Genomic DNA, 11,133 nt, shown 5'->3' with positions numbered 1-11,133 from the left:
AGCATCTGCTGTTTCAAAAGCTATGAATTCTATTCGATCCAGAAGGAGGATTATTTTAACAGGAACGCCACTTCAAAATAACCTAATTGAATGTGAGTTAAATATCTGCCATTATACTATACAGCATTGATACTGATTTAGATACATTTTTGTGACTTTACAATTCACATTTCTTCTATTTCCTATTGTTTCTGAGTATAATCTACATAGGTCCATGGTAGTCTACTGTCTGAAAATACTTTTCAAGTGGGATACTTTACTAAAGTGAGTGGTAAACCACAGTGTAAGGATGTACTATTGTTAATATTCAAATATAAATGTAGAATTTGTAATGTTTTAAAATTGTAAAAGAAGTCTTAAATTATTGACTTTAACAAGTATACATACATACCATGTTGTTGTTCAGAAGATATTTTTAGGAAATATATCCAAGTTTTAGGGAGGTCCTGATAGGAAATAAAAAAAGAAATACCAAACATGTATGTTTCACAAAGGTGAATATGGGAGAAGGAGAGCCCTGTTGCCAAGGGAGGATAGAATTTGTTGATACTGAGGACAGACTTTGTGATTCGTGAGTTTCTCTCAGCTTTGTATATGTTGATGAAACTGAGTCAGGAAAATGAGATTATTCAGGAAGCAACACTTTGAAATTCTCATTAAAATAAACCTTCCATTTTTCTTTTTTCCCCTTTGTAATAATAGGTGGTTTTTTTTTTGTTGTTGTTGTTGTTATTTTGATGATTGCTCCATTTCTTGAGTATATTCATATTAACTTGGTTGTTTTCTGTTTGTAATACTGGTTATTATTTCACTTTATTGAATATTTATCTTTATTATCATCTGTGCCAGTTTCCCACTTTTTTGTTCTGTTAATACACTTATAAGAAGTAATATTTTACGTTGTCATACCTATAGTGTAGGGGAATTGGTAGTTCTTTTAAGACCATCTCAAATTGAATCAGTTAATATTATTTTGGTATAGTAGCTTATTATTTATTTTTACTGTATTGATTCCTCATTTAAGTTTGTTTCCCAAGATACCTCACTGACCATAACAATATGGTTACAGTTACAGAACAGTTGTATTTTAGTTAAAATCTGTTATAAGGAATATTAGGTACCTTGATGGTGCCATGGTTAAATCACTTGAGTGGTAACCAAAGGGTTTGTGGTGCAAATCCAGCAGCCACTTGCTCCATGAGAGAAAGATGTGGCAGTCTGTTTTCCTAAAGATTTACAGCCTTGGAAACACTAGGGGATAGTTCTACTCTGTCTTACAAGGTTGTATGACCTGAAATCTACTCAAGGGTAGTGGAATAGGTTTTTACAAAGAATAGTGAAAATAAAATAGCCATAGGTCTTTTTCTAAATATTCCTATCTAGTATTTTTATAGTGACGATTTTTATTTCAGTTTCTTCTCTTGTTTAGGCAAATCAGTTCTAGATGAAACAAAGTTTATTTTATAGTGTTTGTTATTTTTTCTTTTTAGCATAATTCTAATGCTTCTATGACATGCATTTTTAAAAGGAACATTTCATCATAAAAATTTTCTAAGCTGTTTTAACCAGTTTTTAATGAATTAATCTCTTCTCTCTTAGATCATTGCATGGTTAATTTTATCAAAGAAAATTTGCTTGGATCCATTAAGGAGTTCAGAAATAGATTTATAAATCCAATCCAAAATGGTCAATGTGCTGATTCTACCATGGTAGATGTCAGAGTGATGAAAAAACGTGCTCATATTCTCTATGAGATGTTAGCTGGATGTGTTCAGGTATAAATAAATATGTTCCATAGCAATAAAATACTATTGCTTTCTAATATTGCCATCCTTAAATGTTTTCAGAGTTTAAGCTTAAATTATTTTATAATTTCTTTCCTCTTTTTTCAGTGTGTAGTTTTACACTTAGTTCTCCTTGCATTTTCTACAAGTTTATGCAGCACTGAACTTTGCATTAAAAAAAAAGCACATGATTGATTAATTTGTTTGCTAAGCATAAGGCTTCACATTTTTATAAGTTAAGGTTTAGATGTTCTTCAGCCTTAAGATAATGGAATATTTGAGAGGAACATAACTATTATGGTTAAGAAATACCCATGGTCACCCTAGTTCTGTAATATTCTAGACATCAGTTATTTGGAGTGGTTGTAGTAAAGGCCATAATGGATTAGAAGGGAACCATTTTAAAAGTAAGCCTGAAGAAATAGTTTCACTGCTTTCAAGTCTATACAATAATCTGAAACGGTTGTGTTGTTTAAGTATGAATCTTCCATGAACTTACATTATTGCATAGTTAAATATGTATAGGAATTAATAGATGTTAATATCTGTGTGTTTTCTTCAGACATTAGATCCTAATGATAAATACAAACATGTTAAACAAATGAGGCAAGGCTTTCTTTTGTCTACATATACTGGCATCCTTGTAGGTTAGGTTGGTTATAGAAACTGTAAATACTCTTTTTCTGTATTGCTGCTACTACCCAGGCATTTTTTTTAAGTATTTATTTGTGTCTAGCATATTAATGCTGTCTTTTTTTTCTTTCTGTGGAATAAAATAATTTCGAGAGTGCTTTTATACATGGCTTGCTTTCACAATTGGACAGACATTCCTCCTGAAGTTATACATTATCTCTTGGCATATCTTATGCAGTGGGCAACCAGACTGCATTAGGCATTGTTTCATAGGTTTTAGTGTATGATTAAACAAGTCTTATCCTGACATTATCTACTATACCCTCTCTATATCTTTTTTTCTTTTCCTGTGTAATAACTGTTTTGAATATATAAATTACTTACGTGGTACTATGACTTTAACATTTAGCTCATGTGTTGCAATATCTTTTTACTGGTATACCATATTTTGCAGTCATGTAGAGTATATTAACTACAATCATATGTGGGTCATTTGTACTTAAGAGGGTTAATATGCTTAAATAGTTTTATATGTGTTCAGTATATTTATTTATAAAATCTTTCAGTTGTTAGCAATGGAAATTCTTAGAGCAGATAATTTCTGTCATTAATTTAATTTCATTCTCTTTCTTGTTAATTATAGAGGAAAGATTATACAGCATTAACAAAGTTCTTGCCTCCAAAACATGAATATGTGTTAGCTGTGAGAATGACTCCCATTCAATGCAAGCTCTATCAGTACTACTTAGATCACTTAACAGGTAACAGATATACTTAGTTTGTTGTTTTTATATTCATCTATAAAACTGTTCTTTTACTGGAGAATACTGTTTGTTTAATTTTACTGGGCGCTCCAGTGGCATAATGATACTGCCTCAGAAACCCAAGGAGGGGTTGTTATTAGTTGGATCCAAGTGCACAGAAGTGAGTTTGGTTTGGTTTCTAGTGGTGTAGTGCCTAAGGCATTTGACTGCTAATCAGAAGGCTGGTGGTTCAAACCCATCAGCCACTCCTCGGAAGGAAGACTGGGCAATCTACTTCCATAGAGATACTACCTCAGAAACCCAAAGAGTGGTTTCTATGAGTTGGAATTGAATTTTACAATGTCAGTTGTTTCTTTCCAATTTTACATTTGAATAACATGGATATACTTATTTTGTGTAAGCACAAATTATTTTCAATTAAATATCCCACTAAACCAAAGCCAACCTCACTGTCATTGAGTTGATTCTTACTCATGATGACCCCCATTGGGTTTCTGAGGCTGTAAATCTTTTTGAAAGTAAATCTTCCCATCCTCCTTCCATGGAGCAGCTGGTGGGTTTGAATCACTGACTTTCTGGTTAGCAGCCAAATGCCTTTCCCACTATACCACAGCACCATAACTATCCCACTAATACTGTTAAAATAAAATTAAAAGTCAAGAAATGTTGTTGTTAGCTACTGTCAAGTTGACTGCCAACTCAGGGAGACTCTATGTAAAATGAAATAAAACATTGTCTGGTTTTGTGCCTTCCCCAAAATGGGTTGTGGATCGGAGTGTTGTAATCCACAGAGATTTTATTGGCTGATTTTTTGGAGTATATTGGTAGGTCCTCCTTCCTAGTCCATCTTAGTGTAGAGCCTCCACTGAAACCTATTTATATCATAGCAACACGCAAGTGGTAGCTGTGCATGAGGCATATTGACCAGAATTCAAATCTGGCTAAGGTAAGGAATAAACTGGTGAAAAAACATATATAGTATTTATGACTAATGCTCTTGATATGTAAAGAGCTGGTATTTTAGAAAAATATGTGAAAAAAATCCATAAAAGAACCTATATAAACTTTCAGGATATTAAAACAAATTCAGCCACACTAAAAATAAAGCACATGTAAGTTAAATTCATGAGTTCATTTCTGAATTAATAAATTGACAAAGGTTGAAGAAATAAAAGGCAAAATACAAAGCCGATATATAATATGCTTCCCATTTTATAGTAAAAGTACAGACAAATGCTTGAAATGCACCAAAATATTAATAGAAGTTATTTTCTGGTTGATTTGATTATGAAAAAATTTTAATTTATTTCTTATCTTTTTCTGTCTACTTATTAAAATATCGTACATAGGAATTGTTTTTATCATCATGAAAGGTATGTAATTGTGTGAATTCTCTGATGTTTTTTGTATTCACAGAGCAAAAAAACCCACTCTTATTAACATGGTTAGGTTCCAAAGAACAGGCAATTATGCAAAAATTGGCATTATGTGACAATGAAGGATGATTGTATCATTACATAACTGCCAAATTACATTCTTATATAACTGACAAACCAGTGAAGATCATGGCTCAGCCAAATTGACCCATAATCTTAACTGTCACAACCAGTGTTGCTCTCTCCTTGCACCCCACTGTCCATTGCTGCCAAGTGTATGTTGTTAAAGTAAAGTAGTAAAATAGTAGATTTTTTACTGTTGTGGTAAATGCAGACTGTCAATTAACAAGATAGTTACTAAGTGAGGAGTAGGTTTATAGTTGTCTTTTGGTTAGGAGTTTGACTTATTACTTGTTCACTTTATTCTGAGGCCTTTCCCCAAGAGAAGTGCCAGGTTCATGTATGGGGATACAGGTTAGAAGGAAGCCTTTAGCTCATTTTGTGAAACAATAATTATCAAAAAAGAGGGTATACAAAAATATTAATATGATACTTAATAATAGCTAAATTGATACTGTCTTGTGAGAGTAGCATATTTTAGAGAGTAGAATAATGATAATGATCTGCAGATATTTTTCTGCTTTGGGGAAAACATGATTTGAATGTCAGTAATTTATGTAATTATTCCTTGTGCTGACATAAAAGTAGTATTGTTGATATTTGGAAGAAAATCACTTCTGTTCAGGCACACATTTTCATTTGTATTATTACTCAGAAGGTGTGAGATATATAATTCCATTGTTTCTTTTTAAATTTTATTATGGTTATATAAATTTATATAAATATAAACATTCAGGCACACTGCAGATGTATTGTGGGTTTGCTTCCAGACCATCAAAATAAAATGAATATTGCAATAACATGAGTCATATTAAGTTTTTGGTTTTCTAGAATATATAAAGGAGCTCTGGTGGTGTAGTGCCTAAGGCATTTGACTGCTAACCAGAAGGCTGGTGGTTCAAACCCCCCAGCCACTCCTTGGAAGGAAGATTGTGTAACCTATTACTGTAGAGATACCACCTCAGAGACCCAAGGAGGGGTTGCTGTGAGTTGAGTTGACTTGATAGCAGTGAATTTGGTTTTTGATTTTTTAGAGTATATAAAAGTCATACTGGTGCTATACTGTAATCTATTAAGTGTACAATCACTCACTTACTGCCATTGAGTTGATTCTGACGCATAGTGACCCCTCCTTGGGTTTCTGAGGTGGTATCTCTATGGAAATAGGTAGCCCAATCTTCCTTCCAGGGAGTGGCTAGTGGGTTTGAACCTCCAGCCTTCTGGTTAGTTAGTAGTCAAATGCTTTAGGCACTACGCCACCAGAGCTGGCACTGCTTTACAACATGCACCAACACATTATTATTATTTCTGTATTACTTTGATAAAGATGTTTTAGTATATCTAGAAGTTTGAAATATTGTTAGAGTTACCCAAATTGTGACACAGAGACATAAAGTGAGCACATACTGTTGGAAAAATAACACCAATAGAATTGCTTGATGCAAGATTGTCACATACCTTCAATTTGTGAAAAATACAATATCTGAGAAGTTCAGCAAAATGAGGTGTAATAAAACAAGGTATGCCTTTATATACAATGGAATCCTACTGAGCCAGTAGGGGAAGTGACATACTGTAACATACTATAATATGGATGAAGCTTAAAGTCATTGTGATGAGTGGAGTTAGTAAATCACTAAAGTCCAAATATTGTATGATCTCATTTACATAAAAAGATGTGAACAGACAAATAAATGAAGACCAAAGTTATTAATGGTTACTAGGGACAGGAGGGAGGGGAAAGGTGATGGTTACTGTTTAAGGAGTCTGGTGTTTCATTCTATGGTGATGGAAAAATTCCATTGAGGACAGGTAGGTTGCACAGCCAATTATAATTCCTGTCAATAAGTTGTAAACCTATAAATTCGAATTGGTGAAAATGTGTGTTAATAACAACAGCCACAAAAAAATAACCACTGAGGTTGCCTTTGTACAATCAAACACCTCTTTGGATTTGTTTCTTGGTTTGGAGGTTTAGGGTTATGCTTTCATGGGACATCCCAGTTAATTGGCCTAGTAACATATTTCATGCTTCTGTTTACTTCCTAGTTCATTGCTTCATGCCTGGGGTCTTAAAAACTGGCAAGCAGCCATCAAAGGCACAACAATCGGTCTCCATTCACCTGGAGCAGGAAAGGAAGTAAAGTTAGGAATAGGAAATTCTTTAGAAGAATCCTGATCAAAAGGAGGAAAAGCAAAAGAGAATTTCAAATTCTCATAGAATTCTCATGATTGACTAACTCCACTCATCACAATGACAATAGAGCTATGGAGAGTGGATGGACACCTTAAGCTATTGCCTTGAGATAATCTTTAAACCTTAAACCAAAAATATCCCCTGAAGTCTTTTTAAACCAAGCTATAGATGAGGCAGCATGCAAGCCAAAGGATGAGGTTGTATCTTGAATTAATCTCTTTTGATATATAAAAGAGATTAAACATGTGAGCAGAGGTGGAAAAACCTCAGTATCACCAAGAAAGAAATACCAGCAGTGGAGTGCATCCTTTGGACCCAGTGTCCCTGCATTGAGAATCTCGTAGACCCAGGGAGGAAGATGGGGCAATCTACTTCCGTAGTGATACTGCCTCGAAAACCCAAGGAGGGGTCGCTAGGAGTCGGGTCTGACTCGATGGCACATAACAACAACAACAGCAGACCCAGGGAAAGGTTGATGAGAAGACACATGGAGATTTCCAAGGGAAACTGGGCCCCCACATGTTGAATAGACAGAAGGATCTTCCTCCACAGCTGATAGAGAAGGTCCTTCTGTAGAGCTGGAGCACTAAATTTGGACTTCTAGCTTCCAAAACTGTGAGAGAATAAATTTCTGGTTTTTTCCAAGTCATCCAGTTATGTTATTTCTGTTATAGCAGCACTAGATAACTAAGACAGTATTCAGTTTGATTTTCATACCAAGTCTATCGCACCTGAAATTTAATAGGAGTTAAAAAAAAATCACAACCATCTGTAAGGGAGGTAACAAAGGCTTCCATGACTATGATCTCACCAGTTTGTTACCTTTAATGTTAACTTCTCTGGAAACTAACTGCCCTATGATACTCCTTCTATTTATTTATTTTAAATTGTGATTTGGGTGAAAATTTACAGAGCAAAATGGTTTTCCATTCAGTAGTTCATTCATGTTTTGTTACATTCCTTGCAATCCCCACAAGGTAATAGCACTTCCTCCCTCTGTTTAGCATTCCCCTTCATCTTTCTTTCCTTTCATTCCTGTCTTTTTAGCTTTATCCTGGGCAAATGCTGCCCTTTTGTTATCTTATGTTTAATTGATCCAATGAGCACACACTTTCTGGTATTACTGTCATCTTAAAGGCCCATCTACATTTGGCTGAAAGTTTTGAGTTCTCTTCCTGGCCTTATATTTGTCTAAAGCCTATAGACTATCAAGGGTGTTACCCTGGTCTTTTTTTTATGATTTCAAGTTTTATTCCATATTTTTCACCCATTCTCTCTGGGACCTCCTATTTTGATCCTTTTCAGAGTAGAGTTCCGTAGTATCCAGGCACCATTTAATTCTGATCTCATGGTTATGGAAGTTGAGGTTCTTGTGGTCCATTAGTTCTTTGGACTAATATTTCCTTGTGTCTTTGATTATATTCACTCTTCTTTGCTCCAGGTGCCAAGAGACCAGTAGTTGAAACTGAGATGGTTGCTTACAAGCTTTTAACCCCAATCATTATTCATCCAAGTAGGATGTAGAACATTGTCTTTGTGGACTGGAGACTATGATTCTGAGCCCCTGTGCCTATGACTTATTCACTTAAGGTGTTTGGTTATGTCTAAGAAGTTTTCATAACTTTGCTCCTTGTATTCATGGATATACTTGCAGCATATATAAGTAAATATGTAGATATATCCTCTAACCTTTATATATTTGTGAATGTATTTCCATTTGTCTTCCCACCCTTGTTCATCTTGAATGTCTGTGTATCCTACCCCATTGTAGATTCCGGTTATTACTGTTATTGTAACATTATGTAAGTAATAGTGTTTGCTGTTGTTGCCTTTAACTCTTGGTTCCTTCCCAACGTCTTCCTTTGCCTTGATCATTTTGTGCTGTTCTCCCCCTTATTGTATCTTCCCTTTCCCTTAACCAAAGTTAATATGTGTCTACAATCCAGTTAGTGATTTGCCTTCCCTTCCCTGCCTGGCAGTTTGGAAAAATGATTGTTTCTGGTTATAAAATGTTTCTTGCTATTTTATTGTAGTGGTCTCATGCAATATTTGTCCTTTTGTGATTGACTAATTTCACTTAGTTGTTCTGGTGGCATAGTGCCTAAGGCATTTGACTGCTAACAAATAAGCCTGTTGCTTCAAACCCACCAGCCACTCCTCAGAAGGAAGATTGGGCAATCTACTTCCATAGACATTGTGCCTCAGAAACCCAAGGAGTGGTCACTGTGAGTTCACTTATCAAAGCATTCTATAGGTGTATCCATGTTATGAGATCTTTTGCAGATTTGTCATATTCTTTAATACTGTGTAATATTCCATTGTGTGTATGTACCATAATTTGTTTATCCATTCTTCCATTGATGAGCACTTAGGTTCTTTCCATCTTTCTGCAGTTATGAATGGGTTTGCATATATCTATTCCTGCACAGCTGTTATTTTTCTGGGATATATTCCTGGTAGTGGGTTGCAGGACCAAATTGTATTTCTATTTCAAACTTTTTAAGGAATCACCATACCATTTTCCACAGTGGTTGTGTCATTTTACAGTCCCACCAGGAGTTTATAAGAGTCCCAGGCTCTCCCCATCCTCACCAGCATTTGCTATTTAATGTCTTGGTGAACTTTGCTGTTATTGATGGGGTGAGATGGTATTTCATTGTTGTTTTGATTTGCATCTCTTTAATGGCTGATGATTGCAAGAATTTCTTCCAGTGTTCATTAGCTGCCTGAATATCTTCTGTGGTGAATTGTATGTCCCTGCCCATTTCTTAATTGGATTGTTTGTCCATTTGTTGGTGAGGGGTTAAATGTTTCTAAAAATTCTGGAGATTAGTTTCTTGTCCAATATATCATTGCCAATAATTTTTCCCCAGTCTGTAAGTTCTCTTTTTACATTTTTGGTGAAGTCTATTTTGTTTCACAAAAGTGTTTAATTTTGATTTAGGTCCCAGTTTTCTAGTTTGTCTTCTGCCCTTTGGCTTTTTAGTTATGTTTTGATTTCATTTATGCTATGTGTATTTATGCTATATATTAGAACCCCAATAAGTTTTCAGCTGTTTTGTCTTTGATGATGTTTATTGTTTCAAATTCTATATTTAGAGTTAGTGTTTTGTGTGTGATGAGGGATATGGATCCTGTTTCATTTTTTTGCAAATAGATACTCTGTTTTCCGCACCATTTGTTTAAAAAAAAAAAAAAGTCTACCGCATTTAAAGGGTTTCAGCCCTTTGTCAAAATCAACCCACCATAGGTAGATGGATTTATTACTGGGATCTCAATTATGTTCCATTGGTTTATGTGTCTGTTATTTCAATACAAGGATGTTTTGAATATTGGTGTTGTATAGATTTTGAGATCGGGCAGTGTGAGTCATCCTACTTTGTTCTTCTTTAATAATAGTTTGCTTATCTAGGGTCTCTTTACTTTCCTTATGAATTTGTTGATTACTTTTTCTATCTTTTTATAGAAAGATGATGGAGTCTGTTTCAAAATTGCATTATGATTGCTGTGGGTTGTTTTGTCATTTTTACAATGTTAAGTCATCCTATCCATAAGAATGGTACATTATTCCATTTATATAGATATCTTTTGGTTTCTTTTAGTAATGTTTTGTAGTTTTTTTGTGTGTCTTGTTGGATTTATTCCTAAGTACCTCATATTTTGGATGGTTATTGTAAATGTTAATGTTTTCCCAATTCCTTTTCAAAGTTCTTTTTGTTAGTGTAAACCTTAAAAAAAAAAAAAACTTCACTGCCATCAAGTTGATTCTGACTAGAGAAATGTAATTTTTCATGTTGATCTTGTACCCTGCCACTTTGCTAAATCCTGTGACTTCCAGTATTTTTCTTGTTGGGCGTCTAGGATTTTTTATGTAGAGGATCATATCATTTGGAAATGGAGGTAGTTTTACTTCTTTATCAATTTGGCTGCTGTTTATTTCTCTTTCTTGCCTTAGGACTCTTGCTAGGACTACCAATATAGTTGGATCTACCTGGTAATAAAGGGTATCCTTGGGTGATTCCCCTTCACAAGGTGAATGTTTTCAGTCCTTCTCCAGTGAGAGTACTGTTGGCCGTTGGTTTTGTGTACTTAATTATGATGAGGAATTTCTCTTCTTTTCTTATTTTGCTGAGTGTTTTTAATTAAGAATGGGTGTTGGGTTTTATCAAGTACCTTTTCTCGACCAACTGATATAACCATGTGGATTTTTTTCCTTTGTTTTATTTATGCAGTAGATTACATTGAATATTTATAATGTT

At 34.5% G+C, this 11,133-nt stretch overlaps 1 protein-coding gene across 1 annotated transcript in view; it reads left to right on the top strand.

The window, feature by feature from the left end:
• The window catches only part of ATRX (ATRX chromatin remodeler), a 474,500-nt gene that overhangs the window by 227,646 nt on the left and 235,721 nt on the right, over positions 1-11,133 (top strand). Inside the window, exons 22-24 of the mRNA XM_007957255.2 lie at positions 3-92; positions 1,600-1,775; positions 3,061-3,178. Of these exons, the coding sequence (XP_007955446.1) occupies positions 3-92; positions 1,600-1,775; positions 3,061-3,178 (384 nt within the window). The remainder of the gene's footprint in view (positions 1-2; positions 93-1,599; positions 1,776-3,060; positions 3,179-11,133) is intronic.

This window comes from Orycteropus afer, unplaced genomic scaffold (genome assembly GCF_000298275.1).
Source record: "Orycteropus afer afer isolate SDZICR_OR568_19922 unplaced genomic scaffold, OryAfe1.0 scaffold00723, whole genome shotgun sequence".
In the NCBI taxonomy this organism is placed as follows: Eukaryota; Metazoa; Chordata; class Mammalia; order Tubulidentata; family Orycteropodidae; genus Orycteropus; species Orycteropus afer.
Note: the sequence above shows the minus strand (reverse complement) of the source record. Positions and strands in the feature narration are given on the sequence as shown.